Source organism: Acromyrmex echinatior, chromosome 8, assembly GCF_024713525.1.
Source record: "Acromyrmex echinatior isolate Ae372 chromosome 8, ASM2471352v2, whole genome shotgun sequence".
Taxonomy (NCBI): Eukaryota; Metazoa; Arthropoda; class Insecta; order Hymenoptera; family Formicidae; genus Acromyrmex; species Acromyrmex echinatior.
The window spans coordinates 1,875,672-1,897,042 of record NC_141859.1 but is presented as its reverse complement, the minus strand read 5'-3'; the positions used below and the strand labels follow the sequence as shown (position 1 = coordinate 1,897,042).

Sequence of the window (21,371 nt, the reverse complement as noted above, 5' to 3'; positions counted from 1 at the left end):
GTTCTAGTTTTCCTTTGGATTTCATTAACTTGATATATATTCTGCAGAAAAGTGAAAAGGATATTTCATCAGTGTTGAATTTAATATTGTTACAAAATATGTATGTATACCGCACTTATAGATTTAGCTGCGGAGAACGCAACGTCATCCGCAGGAATGGATTAAAAGAAAATATATTTTTATCTGTTGATAATGCGGCAATAATTGTGTAAATGTTGCTGTGAATGAATTAAAAAATGTTATTTAAATGTAGTATTTAAGAATTGTACAAAGTAAAGTTTATACAACAAAAATTATATTTATGTAGGAATAGTGTATTAGATTTTGAAAGATTTTATTAAAATTAAATACATTGAATCCTTAATTTACCTGAATATAAATGTAAAAATGATTGTATACAATACATTTATATAATTATGAAAATTTATGTAAATTTATTATAGAAATTGTTTCGACATTGTGTTGTGAATATTAGGAAATATATCGAAATAATTAAAGCAACAATTCTTGTGACGAATTTCTATTATAATAAATATTTCTTGCATAATTGTCTTACAAAATACATATTTTTATAAAATAGTATAATTGTGAAAATAACATTTAGTAAAAATTGCGTCGAGATGAAAACATATGGGATGGGATTTTAATTTTAATTAATTTTACTTATATTATATTTTTTATAATCTAGATTATAATATTTGCCTTTTGTTGATGTTACACTATTGCATACTTATTTGTTCATTGCGACATTAAATTGTAGCAGCACAACTTCATACGTTACAATTGCACCAGCCACCTGTACATAAATTTATAAAAATAAATGATGTTCATAAATAAAAATATTGAAAAATAAAAGAACACATTAAAAACACAATATTAAAAACATTAAACTATTAAATTTTCTTTTTTTTAAATGTATTAATGCAATAACTAAATCGAGTACTTTATTATGCTCTGTATATGTGAAATAATATAGATATCACTATCGTAAAATGATTTTGTTTCTTAAAGAAAACTGTCGTATTGCATATGAAATGCTAAAGAATTTTTTATTAAATCTTGATTTGTTTTTACCGCCAACAGAAAATTCCGTGTAATAGAAAAGAAACGCATTCCAGTGAGCGTGATGTTATCAGTGCTGAGTAAATGAAGCAGCCTTTCTGTCTGTAAAACGATCGTATAAATTATTATATATATATATATATATATAAAATTGAGCAAATTAATTAAATAATTTATACGCGCAATACATTGATAATTTCAAAACATTACTATTTATTTACTTTTTTTTTACGTCAATGAAATTCAAATGATTTACCTCTTTGTCATAAGTAGATGCTGAACAAGTAAATAAAATCGGCAATATTACTTTACTTTGATCGTGAATCCTAGCAGTGAGCAGGGTGACGATCATCGTTCTACCGATCAGAAATAGGAAGGACTCGAAGAAGTATATATCGCTAATTATGCCATTGTTCGATTTTCTGTAAAAATCCAATAAAGAGAATCGAAATCAGACATAATATAATAATAATAACTTTATAAATTAATATTTACTGATGATATTAATATGTGTGTATTAACATGTGTATTAACTTTATGGAATTTATTTATATTTCTATAAATTATATTCATATTTCTATAAATAACTAAAATAAATTAAAAATTAATATAATAACTTTATGTAATTATTTTTTTTAATAATCACGTACTACTTACGATAATCCTTTGAGTAGCTGTAAACAGATGAAGTAAAGATTGTTTACAAACGACAAGAAAATTATAGGTGAGATATCGTTGTCCACTTTTTTCACCATGAAACTAAGAACAGCATAATCTTCACGCAATTCAGACCAGTCTATTGGTCGATGTTTCGATATAGAACTAATCACGTATTTATTCAATGTTTTGTATCTTTCAGCCAAACCGGTAGCTACCTGAAAACTCCGACCACAAGATCGAATTAGTTACAATAAGATTGGAAACGTTTGATTCTGAACAGAGAAAGAGATATTGTTGAACTATTTGCAAAGTTTTATTACCATTGCGATGAAAATGTCAGTAAAATTCCACGTAAAAGTCGCCAGTTTGCTGACGATAAAAATGAAAATACCAAGCGCCAAGTTATATTTCACTGAAAATAAAAATTCTAAAGTTTTGAAGTAACCAAAGTTTTTCAATAAATGTAGGAGAAAAGAAATACAACGATTAAATAAACAAGTCTTTGGAGAAAAGGTTGTAAGTTTGATTACTTTATAGGTATTGCCAAATAAACCGGATTGCTGTTAATAATGCTAAAGAAAATAATTATTAAAGAAACGGAAAAATTGCAAATCTATGTGTATAAAAAAGTTATAATTATTAAGCTAATTGTAGCTATTTTATATTGTAATAAAACATTTTAATACTTTTTGTGCAATCAATTAATTTATTCAACTAGATTATTATGAAATTTTAATTAGCATTAAATTTATCTGCAAGCGATACTTTTAAATTAATTATAGTTAAGAGATTGTTACACTTACGAATCTCCAATATAAACGCGTGCGAAGACATACAATAAATTTCCAAAAAATTGAGAAACGTCGCATTGTCCGATTTGCCGCTCCAATCATATTTTTTGACATGTACTAATATACTTAAGATATGTTCAATAAGAGCCACAAACAGAATGGAAGCAGCTATCAAGTAGAGTTTCCAACGGAGTTTTGGTCGTTCCATCTTGTTACTACAAAAGCGAAAGGTTCTGATAAATGTATATATTAACAGAACTTGTAAGGCAATGCAAAATTAATTGACTTTAAAGAGAAATATTGGAGTTTCCAAAAAGAAATAATTGATTTAAAAAGATGATAACTCCGGCGAAGTCTTTAAACATTTATGCCGTTTGAGGCAGATTACAAGCAATGATATCTTTTGATAATGAATGCTACAAACACGCGATTATTTTATCATATTTGCCTATCTGGCAGTATTAATGAGTTTAAAGTTGGTCATATCAAATTATATAGTTCTCTAAAGTAGTTAGTAAAGTAGTCTCTAGTAACTCTAAATTCTTTAGAGTAAAATCTCACAATTTGACAATTAAGCCAGTCTTAAAAAAGAATGATTCAATTTTTAATTTTTAAAAGAGATTTCTCTTTAAAATGACTAAATTTACTCTAACAGTTTTAGAGAGTACGTAATGTATTTTTAATTTTTTATATATTTTGAGAGAGAGAGAGAGAGAGAACGCATGCAATTATAATAATATTGGAATTATCTTCCGATTCGCAAATTAAGTTTATCATTACAGCATCTAACAGATTTGAATATGACGCTTGCTATTATTCTTGTATCTCTGCTGTCATCATGTGAAAGTACATGTGCGATCGCAATCTCTCGAGAGTTGTCAAGAGTACATGCGATTCTATGTAATCCCGCATGCAGTGAAACACGTGGACTGCGATCATCGATTGGTTAGCGATACTATCCTGCAGCCTTTTTTAAACACGCTGATATCTACCTGTCTATGAACAGCTCCATGGATCTCCAATCACGTTGAAGATTTACCCATCGTGACGACAGCCAGAAAAATATGATCAGGCCCATCACGCAGTTCACATAAAATATCGCGCCTGACGTAGCAGCTACTATGCCTTCTAAAATCCAGTCGTATATTTAACAATATGTCTGACAGTTTCGAAAAATGATTCAGAGAATGTGCGATTAAGAATGTATGTATTACAGCTCAAAGCAAAATATAAAAATATAAAAATTTTATAGATTGTAATACGGTTCAGTAACTGTGTGAAATTTAAACACAATTCTCTTATTGTTTTAAAAGTTATTTAATTTTTTTGTTTGCCTTAATATTTCTATAAAATCGTTTTTGTAATATTTATTTGCAAATTTGATAAGAAAGTAGCATATAAATTTTTTATATGTTACTAATAAAACTGTAATAAATATTTGTGCATAAGTTCATTGGGATGCACTTATACTGGCTTAAAAGCTGTATATTTATCTAAAATTACAGCAAAATATAATAATTGCCCTGCATAAAAGCCGTAAAAAGCCAAAGTTTGTTGTTTTATTTTTTACAACATATGTTTTAGAGTGTATTTACGAAAATTTTTTAACCGACATTAATTGATATTGTACAACAAAAACATCTTTATATGTCGATAATATTATATGTCGATATTAAGGATATTTTTGTTTTGCGCAATATCGTATAAAAATAAATGATCCTCCATTTGGATTTACTTCCAGCTTGCAAAGCTTATTTAAAACACATTTACTCTCTGGGATAAAGTGTAAAAGTGACAGATAATTTTTTAAGTCTTTTAATTTTCATCTGTATATTTAAAAAGAGTGTCTCAGAATTCCAACTAACTTTAGAGGAGTTGAACTTTCTGTATATCGTTATCTTTGCTTCACTATGTAATAAAACTGTATATTATTTTTGGAATAGATGCGACATAGAGTGTGATATACACTTATTTGTTTACCTTGCACTTCAAAAGTTGTGGAGTCTAGCGTTTTTATCATGTGAATAATCGACAATGTTGCCATAAATAACACCATCCCGCTTATGAAAACAGAGTAGATAGTGCGAACTGAAAATTTCACGAATTCTATTTGCAACGGACTCGGCATGAGTATTCCAGAAACCGGTAGAATTCCAAATAATTGAGCCATCACTAAAACTGGTCCCATTACACAATGGAAGCTTTCTGGATCCTGCATAGTTTTTACTCGATATTACTTTACGTTTTATATCAGTTTTCAATACATCGATCAACATAAAAAAGTATTTTCTTTTTTAAGTGCCTTTAAAGAAAGAGATTTTATTATCCCTGTCGAAATTTCCTTTACACAGGGAGTTGTAAAAATATAGATATTGTTATCGAGAGCAAAGATTACATTACAAGAAGATATTTACATTACTGCTTATAGACAGAGTTTGCTCATTCAAGAATGGACGACTCCTCGGTGGATTCGGAACCGGAGGTTGAGAGTTTGAAGAAAATTGGGTTTCCATTTTTTTCACCTTATCCTTCTTCTGACGCATCAGGTATGGCAGGATTTTTTTACCAGTTACGCCGCTTCTCTTAGAAATCTTAGAATCCGCACTAAATATTTGGTTCGTCTTCAACATTTTGCCGTAGACTTCCGAGCTGACATTTACTGTACCACCCATTTTGTCGCAGAGATCCTAATACGATTTAAATTGATTATTATGTGATAAAAAACACATATTAAAAATTAAAATTTTTCTAAACTTCTTTCTCTCTCTCAAGAGACATAAATTCATTGTCGAATTTATACACATGTCATTTGCAGTGACTGTTAAACGTTAATTTGCAACATCGCTTGAGATTGAATCAACTAAACGCCTAGAGGGCTTTCATTATACACGTCGCTTTAGGAAATAGAGTGAAGGATGTAAAGGTAATTTCCAATATGCAACGCGCATAGTATATTAGTTTAAACATTAATTTAAAATTTAAATATTACGTGCAATATATATAATTATTTGTTTTACCTCGCTGTAGTACTTTTTCAAACGTGTTGCGATATGGAAATTAACAAGATGAGACGCGTATTCAAAAACGATAAAGATTATTACATTAACGTAAAGTATGTGCATCTTGGAAATTGCAATAAAGGAGAAGTAATTCATGGAATTTTCTTTAGTTATAGCTTCGATAAAATATCCAATATATAAAAAAAATATTTAGTAAAATTTTTGAGCTAAAAAAACTCGGCCAAGATTTTATTTATAGACAAAAACAATAATAATAATTTTACTTATGTAATAACAATAACAATATTAAAGAATTATTTTATATTTTTATTTTGCATTTTACTTTGTATTTTACATATACCTTCTTTAAGATAAAAAATAAAAGTTATATTTATAAAACTTAATATTTTTCCTCTTAAAAAAATAAGAAGAAAACATTTTAAAATATTTAAAAAAAAAACAATTTATCATATTTATATATAACATAAAAAATTGTTATTATTACGTGATAACAGAACTGATAAAACTGCTTCCCCTCCCAAAAAATTCTGCATACATTCATAATTTGAAGGATCTAATGAAATACAAAACGTCGAGTTTTTTTATTCTGACACCAGATATCAATATTATATAACATTTTTATGCACGTGTTAAAAAAGTGCATTGATGTGTTTGTTTAAATTGAGTGGATGCAATACCTTGAGCAATTAATTATCGTCATGTCATATCATCGGATAATGTACGAATGAACCATATCCCGTCACTTGAAAGGGTTGGTCGTTTGCCTAGTGCACCGTAAACCCGATATGTTGACGCAGATAGCCGATTCGCACGTCAAGTGCAACGTCATTTTACGTTCATTTATTCAAATAATTCTTGTCAAACATTATTAAGTGGCTATTATATGCAATTTTCGAATGGGATTTTATGTTAACTACAAATTTCCGCTATTGAACATAAATAATTGTAATTGTAAAATAACATATGTATTTATATTCGTTGCAAAAATTGCTGTTTGTGTAATAGAATTGATAAAATTTGCCTCTTTCCAAAAAAAATGTATACGTCCACATTTCAAAAGATCTAATAAAACCCAACACATCGAGTTTTCTTCATTGTGATGCCAGATATTGATATTATATGTATAAACATTTTTATGCTCATCCACTTCATTGAGACTTAAAATAAAATTTAATAAAATATGTTAAAATAAAATAAAATAAATTATAAGAAAAATTATAATACACTTATTCATAAATTATATAAAATTTAGATATATACATTTTGAGATTATAAAGATATTAAGATATAATAAAAAATATTTATTAAATTTGACATTAATATCAAAGCTTATGAGCCGTAAACATGCTTTTATCTGAGAGTTACTACTTCTCGAGAATTATACTTATTTAAGAAATGTAATATTCAATAAAGTAGACACGATAGTGTAGCTCTTCTCTTATTTTTTTCTTTTAAAAAAATCAAAAAAAGAGATATAATACAAAACTATAAAAAATATATTATTATTTTATGCTTTTGTCTTTATGTTAGTCAGTGATGATGTATGCAGAGACCTTTCTACATTGTTATTTTGCGAAATGCTTCATGAATGTTAAATGTTGTTCAGATATAGTTTATATAAATTCTTGTTTCTTTTTTTCATTGAAACTATTGTATTAACTAGTCTCAATGCAAGTTGATTCTTATTAATCGTTTATTATTAATTTCAATTCGATGTCGTAAATGATAATCATTTTTACAACGCAATTTCTTTTATATCGAGTTGCGTGATATCTGTTTATAGCTACAGATATTAATATATAAATTTTGAAATATTAATCGTTTATTAATCTTAATTCGATGTCGTAAATGATGATTTTTTTACAGCGCAATTTCTTTTATATTGAGCTATTTAATGTGTGTTCGTAATTACAGATCTATTAACATGTAACTGTGGAAATATCAAGATATTTTAATTATCAAATTATGTGTAAATAATTAATAATTTAATTTTTTAAATTAATGTGTACATTAATGTATACATACATACATGGCTAAACTTAAATCATCTGTGCTCATTAAAAAGCAAAATTTTCGATTGATATTTATTTAAGCTTTAAAAGAAAAATATAATAACATTTGTATAAAATAAAAATTATAAAACACATATTTCGTAAAAAATAAAAATTATAATATACATATTTGTAAATTAGAATTATATAATATTTTTATTTTTAATTTCTCACAACATCAAATAAATTCTTTAGTTCTCTAAATTTGCAATATTAACAAAATACTTGAGAACTATTTATTTAGTTCTATTTTCGATTGCTAAATATACTTTGAAAAATATTTCAGGATGTAATAAGTGCGAAAAATAAAAAAAAAACAAAAAAATAATTTATCTCTTCTTTTTAATCTTTAATTATAATTATCTTTTTAATTTTTAATTTTTAATTATTTTTTAATTTAAAGCTATCCGGAAACGAAACTTTTGCGCGTTAGGAATCAGGAACAGGAATTGTAATGTACCTACATAAAACCTTGCTCTTCGTAATTCTTGTTACCATGCATGAATGCCATCCGGAGAAAGATGCAAATGTGGATATAAAACAGATGAGTTTTCGTGATGGTCGCATCTGAATCTACCACTCGAATGTCCCTGATGTGCACTAGCGAGCAAAGATTGGCCTGAAGCAAGATTATATGCGGAATTGCGCGACGCATGTCCGATCAGATAGTCGTCTATACCACTTATGCGGAGTTTAAGTGACGCTTTGCTGAGAATAAAATGCACGTGTACGATACCAATCGTATTGATTGTTTGCTTTACTTTTTTTGCGACTTAAATCACAAGCTACTATTTGTTTTGATTATTTATATTTGCATGATTTACTACACCTTGCAAATTAAGTTTTAAAATGAATTATTATTAATTAATGTGTGATTCCGTTATCAAAACGGAATATTATAAAATTGGAATATATTTAAATTTTGACTCTTTATTTCTAAAAATTTAAAATTCTTTTAAATAACCCAAGTGAAACTGATTAAATATAAATTGAATAAATGAATATATTTATTGTTATCTGTTTACTATGTTTATTATTGTATAAAATGTTTTATGTCCTCTATCAGGAGTTTGATGACGATACGCTTATTATAGTCAAAATATTTGTGTAAAGTAAAATTATTTATGTGAATTTTAATAGGATAATTTAATTAATGGCTTCATAATAAGACCGTCACACATTCTGACCGTCACATATTCTTCGTGTCAATGTACTTCGCCTTACAATCACTATTTTTAATTTGTCTAATCTGCAGCATTTTACAATTTTTTGATAAGTATGTATCGTATTAGTTGTATTTACATTTCGCGATGAGACGAGATAAACGGTCATGCGAAAGCGAGTTAGAAGCGTTAGTCTGAATAAAATATTCAGAGATGCAGCTTGTCCCAGCAAACAGTTATGAGAAATGTACTAATAAATGAGGAGTAACGAAGAAAAACAGAGCGAGAACTATTTACACGTGGCATGTCCGCGAATCGATTTCTTCACGAAAAAACATACATATAATAATCGATATAATGCCGAATGATTGAGACGTCATATGCATCATTCATTAAATAGAAAAGCATGTTCGTGATATTCTCAGTTCGTATAAATGTCAATTTTCATGCAAGCCGTACGATTAACAGTTCAATCAATAAAACTTTCATATTATTTAATATGTGCTTGACAATTAGTGCGTTAAGTTTTCTGTAGCTAATTAATTCGTCGCCTGATCAAATTAATTGAGATGTACCATAAGACATTATAAGCGCCAAAATTGTGAAAATGCGTTTTATTATATGAAGGGATTGTAAGTACTCTATCACATAAATATAATAATTTCATATATTAATATTTAACGTTGAAAGTTGCCACAAGCAGAGAAAAATGAATAATGCAACTTAAAATGTTATACGACTATTGTGCAATTGACATTTTTACTTGGGCTCACAATAATTTGCAGCTTTAACAATTTGTAACACTTTTTAAAAATTAGAATTTAATTAAAAATTCCTACAGAAACTGATTGTTTGTACTTTTAGATGGTAGAATCGCATAAGACAAAATCTCTAGTATATAATGCATTGTTCTTAATCTTTTTTGGACACACGCACAATTTATTGTCTCATATTTCAGTATCAAAAATGAAATAATAAATAACTAAGATTTTTTTCGATTCTATACACATAATAATATATCAAGTAAAAAAAATTCTCGACATCATATTAGGTGTTGGAATTAATTCGTAGCGTTTTTTAATGAAAGAATGTTATTTATTTCACATGAGCATTAAAAAATACATTAATGAAAGTACTTCCCATCACTTGTAAAACGCTACGAATTAATTCCAACACCTAATACATCTTACCAATCTATACAAATGTACAAGATAGTACAAGAAAAATTAATTTGATGTATATTGTATATGGAAGAAATTTCATGACTTCGCGTTTCTGACTTAATATTAGGTGTTGGAATTAATTCGTAGCGTTTTTTAATGAAAGAATGTTATTTATTTCACATGAGCATTAAAAAATACATTAATGAAAGTACTTCCCATCACTTGTAAAACGCTACGAATTAATTCCAACACCTAATAGAATAACTTGATAGAAATAGAGCAGAAACCTCAATATTAATAAAATCAAGGGAAACACATGATTTATTTGGTAATTTAAATTCTATTCATACATTCATTTGTGTATCATTTATTTTTCATTAGTATCCATTTATACACAATATACAAGTGATATATAAGGTGTATTGTTCTACCACATGGCACGTTGCACTCCAGCCATTTTATTATAATCGACTAGATGACGAAAGATGAATCGTGATATTCTCCATCGTTGTATCGTACCTCGGCCTCGAGATGTTACAACACATCTTGGTGTCAATTGTCTCAAAGCAGTCTGTCTAGGAATTGTTTTATCTATTTGTTTGCCAACAAGTTCCTAAAAGAATTATGTGGTTTGAGTTGTCTCATATATTACTACATTATTATACAACAAAAAGATAGCATTGTTCTCTTATTTGAAAAATGAAAAAAAATATAGTTTTTGAAGTTTTCTGCATAAAAAAGATAATATCATTCAAATAACAGAGAATTATATAAATAGATAAGTTGTATATAAAAATGCATTGACGACAAGCAATATGATACAAGAAAATTTTTACGTTATCAATTTTATATTCTCTAAATGTGTAATTAAAACAAGATTTATTATTTTACAAGTGAAATCTTCTTACTTTTATCTCGATTGGCAAAATATCGTTACGCTTCAAGGCAACCAATCGCAATCTTTCCTCTGCATACTCTTTAGCCCATCTTCTACGTTTTTGGTCGCGCAATACCCTGCAGCCGACATAGTTTCGTACTTCTTGTAGCTGCACAGAGAAAACACGACATAATTAGGCTTATGTTAATTGATTTCAAATACAATAGCTGAATAGCCTGTGACTTGATCAGTTGTTTATCTCAATAAATGATATAAATCTACAATCACAATAAATTTATACAGATACATAGTTAAAGGTTATGAAAAATTTATCGTTCAAACATATACTTACGCCGTATCCCAATAAATTTATAGCGCACAACAGAGGGTTGCGATTGAAAAGTGGAAGGATACACATCATCGACGCCATATCTACAGCTATTATTATTTGTTGCTGTTTATTTCTCTAGTCTCTATCGCGTGACGAGTAGAATCCTAGAAATAAAGGTGCCTTCTCATGTTGCTTTTACAGGTCTCTCTCTGACCAATCAAAGCAAAGTTCACTAAACTTGAGATTGGTTTTTTATGATTGGTTAAATTTCATTTATCTCTAGTCTGGTACAGACTTTATACAGGCTATGTGAATGAGCCCTTAAGCTCGTTCTATATTGCGTACGTGGTTACGGTTGTAAGAATTAACCAATCAAATATTCTCTTCATATTCAGCAATGATTGGCGAATTTTTACAATTACAACCGCTTACAACTGCACTCGTGCAAGTGTAGAACAGATTTTAGATGCGCATAGATAAAGAGTGACTTTCTGACTTTCATTTTCATGGATCACATCAAGTCAAAACATTCTTGAACATTCTTAACAACGTGAATAATTGTCCTTATCCACTCTATTAATAAAATCCTAAGACACTTTATCTTTGACACAAATCATCTGAAAGACTGATTACTGCGGATATTATGAGGACAATATATTTTTTAGCCATTATCTCCGTTCTCGGTAAGTATTAAGTTTAGTTCCAGATAAATTTCTTAAAACTTTGGAGTTTGCTCCGCTCCTTATCACAACCGCGTTATCAGTATGTTACTCTTATTTTTTGTTCAAAATCAAACATATCTCTCCGCCACATTATTGTTCCTGATATTTGACAATAAAATTATTTACAGTAATACTCCATGAAGTCGAAAGCGGATTATACGGTTCCAAGCAGAATACCAAGCATTACAAGACGAATCAGAAATTAACAGAATTAGCAGCGAATAAAAATCAATCACAACCGCTTCCAGGTCGGAAAATGATTGTATCAGCCTGGGGTATCATCGGAATAATTATAGGCGCTATCATATTCAGTACGATAACTTACTACATCTTTCTATTGTATCCATATATATGCAAAAAGGATACAAGTTATGACATCATAGAATTAGCAGATGTTAACTCTGTGTCCACTGTTAGTGACAACGTTAATGTTAACAATGTACCACGTCCATTGAGAGCATTTTGTGAATCAAATGATGTATCAAATGACATATCAAATGATGCACCATTAAAACGATAGACCTGAAAAGAAAACGTAACTTAGATCGGTATTCATAGTTCTTATATTTAAGACTGTCTTAAGTATAGTCTTAAGATGTCACGGACTAATCGGAAAGCCATATAAAGTCTCAAGATATTACTTAAGACAGTCTTGAAATAAGAATGGATTATGAATATCGACCACAGACATTTATTTTACAAGTACAGTTACATTTTCACTCAGAATTGTAATCTAAGTGAGGGTAATATTTTTGTAAGAGTTTAAAGCAATTAAGTCTTATATAACTTAACACTGCCATAAAATCTTTTAGAGTAGAAAAATATTAAGATTGAGATCATTGTGTTTTCATACTATCTTATATATGCAATAATGAAATGAATTTTTATAAATTTTATAAGTATTTACAGCAATAGATATGGAAATAATTTTATTTTTATTGCATTTATGTACCAGTTATATGAAAAAAGACTGAACTTATAAATTAAAAGTTATCTTGTGACATGTTAAAAATGGAGATACGTTAAGTGTCTAAAAATTTCTAACTAAAAATTTAGAAATTTTTTCCAATATAATCGTTTATATAAGTAGATTAAATAGTATACAACATACAACATTTTGCTTGTGATTGAGACTCTGAAAGACTGCAAGAAAGTATATTCGTTTTTTTATTAGACGATATTAATGTAACATAGTGTCCCTATTTAGTAATAAGATTGACTTTTTTCCTCATATTAGCAATTCTACAGTCTATTACTAGTGACCATGTTTGATCTTAATCTTTTTTCAACTGGCATGTCCAGTATCAACTTAAGACATAAATTATATTATCCTTAATCAAATTTGTGATGTCATCTTTTTTGTGTGAAATTCAATTAATTGTACAATAATACTATGGAAAAGTTTAACAACTTTTTTTACTCTTTTTCGTATGAAATTCGACAATGCTACAAAGCTTCAATAAGATTTTCTTTGATGTAGCATTTACAGAATTTCATTTACATAACAAAAGACAGCATATCATTGTGCGATTCCATTTTCGTTACAAGCAACTTGAACATCTTAAAAATGGTTTTAAGCTGTTACTCCAGGCTGAAACACCATAGAGTTATGCTAATTGAAATTAGAGTAGGCAAAGGATTAGGATCAAACATGATCAGCAGTAATAGACTGCAGAATTGTTAACATAAGAAAAAAAAAATCAGTCTCTACTTAACACTATGTTTATATTAATAGATCACAATAATAGACTGATCACAATAATAGATTTTTATAATCTCCAAATTTGATACTGTTATAGGGAAAAAGCAATTAATAGCTTTGCTAAAAAGTTTTTTCTTGTGCTATCAGTATGTATAAACTTACTCATAAAATTGTACTCACAAAAATGACCTCTGTAGAAATAATATACTTGTAAATGTATGATATATATTTATTACAAATAGGACTTTTTTTTTACACAAACTATGTATATCTTAAACAACCTACTTTTACAAAAGTAAGCAGGCTAATAAATGCATCATGATACACGGAGCGAGTACTTCAAACTGTTCTACCTTTTTCCTATCAAAACATATGGAGAACAATGCAAACAATATGAATTACAAGCGCACGTTTTATGACAAGGATCTAAACTAGTTTGCTTCTCCTAAATGCAACACAAAAAACCGTATAAAATTGGTTTTCGGATGGAAGAATTACTTAAACGCGTTTTTTTTTTTATAAAACTAGACAACTGCACCTGAGAACTGTTCTTCCTTAGGATACACAGAGCGACAAATGATGATATATATATATATATATATATATATATATATATATATATATATATACTGATGTTATTATACAAAAACCATTGATTAATGGAATTATTTAATTATCATTAATTTCATTACGAAATTAATCGATGTAGATTCTTATTAAGTATATAATATATATGTATAGATGTTAAGTCTGACAATACAAAATAAATTTTTGGGCGAGTGTGACTTGTATGCCGATTCGCGATTAACGCCCTTAATTAGATTTTTTTATTAGAAACGATATACGTTGTGTGCGGTAAATCCTTCTAAGAAGAATTCAGCTGGTTGGCTTTCAGTAAGTTATAGCTCGTCTTTATCATCTAGATTAACATCGCTGAGATCAATCTCCTCTTCCTGTGGAGGTTCAGCATCTTTACCATCCCAAGGCGTTGTTTCAATGATAACAGGCAATTGAGCACCTTTCAAGGGCGCAGTGCCACCTCTACCGTAACTTAGATCTCGTAGAAATTCATTTATTCCATCGTATGAGAAACTACCTTTTAATAAGGAATATTTCATTTTCTTGATGTTAACGGCTGCTAACGCGGGGTAACCGAAACCTCCAATCTCTAATGCATCCTCGATGTGCGGTTGAGCACCAGCTTCAGCCCAGACCCATCTGTACAAGAAGCAAAATAATTAAAATAAATTAAATTAATAGTATTTGTGACTCTAAGAATAAATCCAGTATAAGTAAAATGTGAGCTTCCGTGGTTATTAGTAAAATAACGAAAATTGTATAATGTAAGGCGATAAGATATAATTCGCAAATCAGTTATATCTCACCAATTACAGAATTTTGAAGGACTCAAATCCAGAGTAGAAATGTAATTATCTTTATTTGGTACTAATTGTTTGCGAATTATATCTTATCGCTTTATGAATATATAACAATCAGATTACAAACTAATAATCGTGGAGACTTACATAGACACTTGTACTAAAAGTAGAACATTTTGTGAAAATAATTAACATATTGGAATTCATACGAAAAAACTTGATCATAACTTCTTAGAAAAATTAAATTATAAAAGATCTTTTTATCAATATCCTATTGTTTGACGTGCTTTTTTATCTAGTTATAATTTACCGTAAAATAAATTTTGCAATAAAAATTGAAAAATAAAAAAAACACCGATTGATTTCAGAATCATGTCCAAAGCATGAAAAAAAAGGAACAGTTACGAATCATTTTAAAAGTAACATATACGCAAATTTAATGCGTACCCCCACATCTTCTTTTTGTATTTTTCACCGAGAGTACTTAGAGTTTTCAAATATCCATTTCTACAATCGGACTGACAGTCCAGAATATGTGGCAGAACGGAAACCACACAGATCGGTTTGTCTTCGCATGCTGCTCTCAGCTTCTTCTCGGAAGTGATTTGCACCACTTCCGGCGCCGGGATATTTTCGGCTAATTTCTCGAGCGCCCAGTTAACGATATCACCGCTTGTGCGACCGCCGTCATAGTCTTGCATCGAGTCAGCATCCTTCTTGCCCGGTGCGAAGAATTTAATGGTGGGATAGCCTTTGATCTCGTATTTACTTGCCTGCAATATTATATGCGTTAGATCAAGTGTATCACATCAATCGCATTACAAGAAAATATTTAGTAAGGCATGTATCTCACTTTCAACGTGTTTACAGTGGCATCCAAAGCTCCCAGTTTGACTTTGCCTTTTAGCTCGGTAGCTGCTGTTGCCCACTCGGGCGCTAGATTCTTGCAATGGCCGCACCAAGGAGCGTAGAATTCGACTAGCCACATATCTTCAGAATTTAAAACAGTCTTGTCGAAGTTCTCGTCCGTCAATTCTATCACATCTTTGGAATCTTTGCTCTATAAATAAATACTATTTAATAATTTGCATGCCAAGAAATTATCTTTTTTATTTACATATAAAATCATATACTCTATTTCAATACGCTTCGTAAAAAATTTAGAGTTTCATATTCGAATTATAATATAATTTACCTTTGATTCACCTCCTGAAGTTTTACCACCTAACACTTTTCGAACTTTTTGACTGGCAGCATTTAACGCAGCATCGACAATGCCAGCTGCACTTCTCGGACCATTATAGTCTTCCGGCTTTTTGTCAAGTCCGAATATCTTGATTGTTGGGAAACCACGAACACCGTATTTGCTTCCCAGAGATTTGTGTTCGTCAGCATTTACCGCGCCAACTTTTACAACACCCTGTTAGGATAAGTTAAAGATATGTAACAAATGAATAAAAAAAGCTGTAAAGAAAAATTTTGGTGCTTATTATTTTGTGCAAATTTTATTATTTTTAGTTCAAATAAAACTGCAAAATTAAATACAAAATATTATTAGGCACCAAGATCTGCTTTGATTGGATATTGCCTTCTTTGCTCATTTATGTTGAACATTTCCTGATTGATTTACTTAATATTATTTAAAGATATATGTACATATGTTCACATGTATGCTTTGTGTATATATTTATATAGAAAAATTAAATATGAATCATATAAATAGGAGTCACCTTTAATGCAGTAGCTGCTTTGTCATACTCTGGCGTCAACTGTTGACAGTGTCCACACCATGGCGCATAAAATTCAACCACCCAGATGTGATCACTATTTAACACTAAATTATCAAAATTATTTGGCCTAAGATCAACGACAGCTGAATTGGACGCGTACATGCAGTTCGCTCCAGCGACTAGCAGAAGGACACCTGCAAGGAAAAAAGTATGCAAACAAGATGTATGATCCATAGAAGGACGCATATCCAAATTTATGTATTTAAACGCTATTTAAGATACGCGGACAGGTTGCGTGGGAGCATGGTGACGTTTCTCTCGCGGAATGGGTCTCGAGGAGACACTTGTTGCGATGCCGTTCACACAGAACTCCAGCGATATCACCGGAATTCGTGGCAACGTCAAAAGCTACCAATGTCTCCGATAACCGGCGTCCTGCGCTGATAATTCGGCGAAACGTACGCACGTGACTTACCTAAGAGCCTCGACATTATTCCGTGGATTGTACAAGCGACTCGAGACATTGCACCAGAAGTTATTCACATCCGCCGAAAGTCACAGCGAGGTGAACGAGCACGCTACACCACCTCCGCACAATGCTCCGACCGCTCTGACGTTCAGCCCAGATGCGCTGGCGGCATCCCGGTCGCTGACAAGCGACTTTTCGTGGACTATTTCGATTGGCTCGTCGCCGTACTCGTGTGTCTTCGATGTATCGCGATGTATCGCAAATCGCGAACAAGACACGCAGATTTGAATTGTTCGTCGCATTTTTCTTTCCTTACTATTTTCGATATCTGATCGAAATTTTCTTCCTGAAACTCCTACGCGAAAAAATCTGAGAAATTCTTTAAAAAGTTATAAAATTATTTAAAAGTTCTAAAAAATTCTAAAATTTATATAAAAATTCTGAGAAAAATTTTTATTAGAGAATGTAGGTTATAATCTAGTACATAAAAAATGTCATCGAAGGTACTTTATGAGTGTATTGTATTGTATTTTCGTAATGTTTTAATAATGAAAAGAGATAAGATTATTCAAATTATTCATTTGCGTGAGATTTGATAATTATAATATGTAAAATTAAAAAAAAAAGATTGTCACAAATCTTGAAAATTAAAGACATATTTATTATGAAATTTGAAAATTATATTAGAGAATGTAATATATATAGATTTCTACTATCTGAGAAAATAGATAGAAATATAATTTAAGAAAAGTTGAGTGTTACAAATCTTGAAAGTTGTATTAAAAAATGTAATACGTTGTCCATTCACACACTATTTTACTATAAACTTTATAATAAATAAAAGAAAATTTAATTTTAATCTAATTTAAAAAAGCGACATTTTTTGTTAAATAAATAGAAATAAAAAAATCTAAGATATTAAATCGTAATTTCTCTAATTACAACACTGTAGAATATAATATCATTATGTAAATAAAATAATTAGTGATGTTTTTAATTTTTTTGAGAATTAAGTGATCGATTGAAATTTAAAATAGAATCGTATAATTCATTGTCTTATGTGTTACGAAAAAAATTACGATTTTTGCTCACCCTCATATTCGTGCTATATATAATATATTTCCTTCATGTACATTATATCGTCGCATCTTTTTACATCTTTATTTGTGTATAATATCCTTGCGGTTATAAAAATGCATTTAATTATGAAATGAGTACAAAAATTCATTTGATAAAAAATTTTATCGATAGTTATTCAAAGCTCCAGCTTAGGCGATAACAACATCACAAATAAAAAGCGATATTCGTCAGCGGCATACTTATTTGACTTTAAATATCAATAATTATTGCTGTCATATTCGATCACTTCGAATTTATCGACCAATTACGACATGCCGTTAGTTCACATAATCTATAATAATAGATAATCTTTTTTATTATTAATATTATTTTCGTTTGCTTCACTCGTTTCAATAAATGTCATAGCATTGCAAATCATGTAATTACGTTCCAATCAATGAATCTATTTCTGTGCTGTTCTTAATAAAATTTGAAATAATGTAAAAACAAGTTCTTCAAATTTTCTATCGAATCTTTTATTTATGTTTCAATATTATAGGCGTGAAGCAGACGAAAATTTCGAAATGGAGTAAGATCGCGATTCGCGTACGAGACGGAAGGGAGCGTTACATTTGTAAATCGGAAAAGGAACGAGGGGAAGAGAATTGCTTAAAAAAAGTGAATGCTATTTAGAAGTATAAGATTTTCTTTGCGGAGAGGCTGGGAAAAGCCTGAGTGTTCGCCGCGACTTCCTCTTTAGCGTCTCGTCCTCGCTTGCGTTTGCTTCTTGTCATGCATACGCTTGCAAATCGGAATGTGCCGCTCCGCGGCGGACGAATTGAACTTCCTGCCGCAGTGCTCGCACTGGATGTAATCGCTGGTATCAGTGGGCGGTGGTGGCGGCAGATTGCTCAAATTTTCACCTGCCGCCAAACGTGCCTGCGTCTCCCTTGCGTAGCGGATCGCGTTGATAAATTCCTCGTGCTTGCGCCGCCAGTCCGGTTTGGTTTCCGACTTCTTCGTTTTCGTCTGAAAACAGAATAAAAAAAGCGTATAAATGCTGTTATCCTCCTCGAAGAAAACAAGCTTGGATCGAATCGAGTTTCGATTTTCGCGAAATAAATTGGATAATTCATTGAACTAATTCGTTTTATGTTATTAAAATTTGATATTACTGATATTATATCGAAAAATTATAACTTTCAGTCATCGGTTCTTTTCGAAGAAATTCTATTTCTTGATACCGACCTCTCGTTTAGTGAAGCCTTTCTTAACGAAAGGCTCGAGTTCGGTTCCTCTGACTCGATTCATCACCGGATCGAACTGCTTCCTCTTCTTGGTTGTCGTTTTCATGCAGATCTCTTCGTGAAGATTGATTCGATTCTGTGCGAAGCTACGTCCGCATGTTTTACACTTTAGCAAGCCTTTCCTATCACCAATTAATAACGCGAATAATTTTAATAATTAATCTTTACGTCTGTATTTAATATTAAGAAATAATACGAAAGTTTTTACGAAAGTTTTTATTTCTTTTTAATATTTTATAATAGAAATTATATTAAATTCTGTAAAAATAAAGTCATGTTCACGTTTCATAATTGTTACTACTGCTTATCAAAGTGGCATTTTTTTCTCTGGCACAAGTATAAATTATAAAAATTATAATTTTAATTGATAATTTATACATACTTTTATTTGACATAAATTATTATTTTCTAATAAAACATATAGAGATTACTGTAAAAACTTACATGTTAATTGCATCTTCGTTGAAACTTGCCGAGTTTGTAAATTTACCATTACTGGAAGAAGGTTTTTCTATAGTTTTACTTCTACTTTTACCTGCTCCTTTCCCTATTCCTTTCCCTCTTTCACTTTCCATTCTACTTTTCGCACTGGAATCTTGAATTAAGTTAACACTGGAATTCGATGAGGTCGGCCGGCCTGAAGCACTGGAAGCTGTCTGTTGCTTCTGTAAATAAATAGATTGCCTGTATAAATTGAACAAATATAAATTGCATAAAAATATATATATCTGTATATATTTTTATATTTGAATTTATATTTGAATACACCCTAAAACGTACACATTATGTAAACATTTTTTAATCGAATGATTCATTTTTCAATGGCGAAATAAAAATTTAGGTTAACATAATTATACCTTGTATAATTTAATTTAAATTTATTAATTGCCCTCATGAGTTCTTTCTCCCGAATTCAGCAATTAATATGCGAGTTTTCTTCTGATTTTTTGGCAGATCATATCTGCCAATTGACTCTGATTGCAATTGTTTGGGAAATAAATTGCATGACCGTGAGAAGATTATAGAAATACGATTAATATTCGTTTTGCGCCAGACTGATGTTCTCATTGCTAATTCATTTAAAATATATAAAATTTAATATTAACATATGTGTTAATATTAAAGAACGTTTTTAGACTTGTGTGGATTTTAATTTGATTTATACAAGAGAGCAATATGAAGTAAGCTATATTTTACGTTATTGTATTTGTAGCGATCAATTTCACGATACGAAAATCTAAAAATGGATTATTTCACACAGCATCAATTGGCTCATGCAATAAAAACAATAAAATAAAAAACATTCGTGTATCGAGTTTTGGCAAAAGAAAAAAAATCACTCTTACGTCGTTAGAAGATTTCTTCATCGGTGATTTTTTCGGCATCGTATCGTCTTCTTTCGATGATCGATCGTCGAAGTCGACCATGAAGGCGTCGGATTTCTTTGTGGATTCGTTCGGTGAACCGTTTTGGAGAACGATGCCGTCAACTGTATCGATCGTTCCGGTTACTTTACTCCTGCTCGAATTTGCATCTTTTGTTGATCTTCTTGAAGGTTTCGCTTCTTGATTCCTCGATTCTGCACGCTGATTCTATTTTCATGATTACAATTTAACGAAAATAGTTAATCTGTAGAAAAATTTAATAGCCTATAATGAATAAAAGTTGCGTTTTACTGTATATATAATAGATAAGAGACAAAAAAAATAACAGGTAAAAATAAAAGTATTTAAATAAATGAAAAAAAGGGAATAGGATGTTATAAGATTACCTTCATTACAAGGCAATTTTTAATGATTTAATTGATTTAATCCTTCGACTATTGAACCCCACTTAATCCTAAAAATCTTTGTCAAACAATTCAATTTTCTTATATATCTGCAAA

At 30.0% G+C, this 21,371-nt stretch overlaps 6 protein-coding genes across 30 annotated transcripts in view; 2 read left to right on the top strand and 4 right to left on the bottom strand.

The window, feature by feature from the left end:
* The window catches only part of LOC105150818 (gustatory receptor for sugar taste 64f), a 31,147-nt gene extending 30,600 nt beyond the window's left edge, over positions 1–547 (top strand). For all 8 annotated transcript variants that reach the window (XR_015546017.1, XR_015546021.1, XR_015546018.1 and 5 more), the window contains one exon: positions 8–547. The gene's annotated coding sequence lies outside the window, so the exon portion shown is untranslated. The remainder of the gene's footprint in view (positions 1–7) is intronic.
* LOC105150817 (gustatory receptor for sugar taste 64e) lies at positions 505–8,286 on the bottom strand. 4 transcript variants are annotated; one of them, XM_087408990.1, is made up of 10 exons: positions 8,045–8,286; positions 4,928–5,200; positions 4,494–4,725; positions 3,506–3,641; positions 2,526–2,728; positions 2,043–2,134; positions 1,720–1,937; positions 1,319–1,484; positions 1,075–1,164; positions 505–796 (listed from the first exon to the last, which is right to left on the bottom strand). In XM_087408990.1, the coding sequence occupies exons 2-10, from the start codon at positions 5,183–5,185 to the stop codon at positions 731–733; spliced, it is 1,461 nt and encodes a 486-aa protein (XP_087265116.1). In that variant the 5' UTR covers positions 5,186–5,200; positions 8,045–8,286; the 3' UTR covers positions 505–730. The 4 variants fall into 4 exon arrangements, with proteins under 4 accessions (XP_087265116.1, XP_087265115.1, XP_087265114.1 ...); XM_087408989.1 differs by having other exon boundaries at positions 8,049–8,286; XM_087408988.1 differs by having other exon boundaries at positions 8,080–8,286.
* Positions 8,287–10,261: 1,975 nt separating this feature from the next.
* On the bottom strand, positions 10,262–11,304 carry mRpS14 (mitochondrial ribosomal protein S14). Its single transcript, XM_011064124.2, has 3 exons — positions 11,140–11,304; positions 10,819–10,956; positions 10,262–10,523 (listed from the first exon to the last, which is right to left on the bottom strand). The coding sequence occupies exons 1-3, from the start codon at positions 11,215–11,217 to the stop codon at positions 10,338–10,340; spliced, it is 402 nt and encodes a 133-aa protein (XP_011062426.1). The 5' UTR covers positions 11,218–11,304; the 3' UTR covers positions 10,262–10,337.
* A 210-nt stretch (positions 11,305–11,514) lies between these two features.
* LOC105150796 (uncharacterized) lies at positions 11,515–13,872 on the top strand. Its single transcript, XM_011064123.2, has 2 exons — positions 11,515–11,801; positions 11,969–13,872. Exons 1-2 carry the CDS (start codon positions 11,762–11,764, stop codon positions 12,358–12,360), a joined length of 432 nt encoding a protein of 143 aa, XP_011062425.1. The 5' UTR covers positions 11,515–11,761; the 3' UTR covers positions 12,361–13,872.
* On the bottom strand, positions 13,758–17,309 carry CaBP1 (Protein disulfide-isomerase A6 homolog CaBP1). The gene is made up of 6 exons (XM_011064122.2): positions 17,127–17,309; positions 16,652–16,845; positions 16,117–16,341; positions 15,775–15,981; positions 15,369–15,694; positions 13,758–14,760 (listed from the first exon to the last, which is right to left on the bottom strand). Exons 1-6 carry the CDS (start codon positions 17,173–17,175, stop codon positions 14,442–14,444), a joined length of 1,320 nt encoding a protein of 439 aa, XP_011062424.1. The 5' UTR covers positions 17,176–17,309; the 3' UTR covers positions 13,758–14,441.
* A 910-nt stretch (positions 17,310–18,219) lies between these two features.
* Positions 18,220–21,371, bottom strand: part of LOC105150793 (uncharacterized) — a 160,542-nt gene continuing 157,390 nt past the window's right edge. For 13 of the 15 annotated variants that reach the window (XM_011064117.2, XM_011064119.2, XM_087408975.1 and 10 more), the window contains 4 exons: positions 20,833–21,078; positions 19,931–20,151; positions 19,428–19,608; positions 18,220–19,208 (listed from right to left, as the gene is read on the bottom strand). In XM_011064117.2, coding sequence (XP_011062419.1) covers positions 18,936–19,208; positions 19,428–19,608; positions 19,931–20,151; positions 20,833–21,078 — 921 coding nt within the window. In that variant the 3' untranslated portion in view covers positions 18,220–18,935. Of the gene's footprint in view, positions 19,209–19,427; positions 19,609–19,930; positions 20,152–20,832; positions 21,116–21,257; positions 21,365–21,371 lie in introns of those variants that run through there. The other 2 variants (XR_015546014.1, XR_015546013.1) reach the window with 2 other exon arrangements.

Coding starts and splice junctions, on each gene's coding strand:
- LOC105150817 (XM_087408988.1), bottom strand. CDS start 8,151: ATGCGACCATCACGAAAACTCATCTGTTTTATATCCACATTTGCATCT. Junction 3,642..4,493: donor CACAACTTTTGAAGTGCAAG/GTAAACAAATAA, acceptor ACTGGATTTTAG/AAGGCATAGTAGCTGCTACG. Junction 797..1,074: donor CACGGAATTTTCTGTTGGCG/GTAAAAACAAAT, acceptor ATTTATGTACAG/GTGGCTGGTGCAATTGTAAC.
- mRpS14 (XM_011064124.2), bottom strand. CDS start 11,217: ATGGCGTCGATGATGTGTATCCTTCCACTTTTCAATCGCAACCCTCTG. Junction 10,957..11,139: donor TAAATTTATTGGGATACGGC/GTAAGTATATGT, acceptor TTCTCTGTGCAG/CTACAAGAAGTACGAAACTA. Junction 10,524..10,818: donor TTTTGCCAATCGAGATAAAA/GTAAGAAGATTT, acceptor TAATTCTTTTAG/GAACTTGTTGGCAAACAAAT.
- LOC105150796 (XM_011064123.2), top strand. CDS start 11,762: ATGAGGACAATATATTTTTTAGCCATTATCTCCGTTCTCG. Junction 11,802..11,968: donor AGCCATTATCTCCGTTCTCG/GTAAGTATTAAG, acceptor AATTATTTACAG/TAATACTCCATGAAGTCGAA.
- CaBP1 (XM_011064122.2), bottom strand. CDS start 17,175: ATGTCTCGAGTCGCTTGTACAATCCACGGAATAATGTCGAGGCTCTTA. Junction 16,846..17,126: donor AATAATGTCGAGGCTCTTAG/GTAAGTCACGTG, acceptor TTTTCCTTGCAG/GTGTCCTTCTGCTAGTCGCT. Junction 15,695..15,774: donor CCACTGTAAACACGTTGAAA/GTGAGATACATG, acceptor ATAATATTGCAG/GCAAGTAAATACGAGATCAA.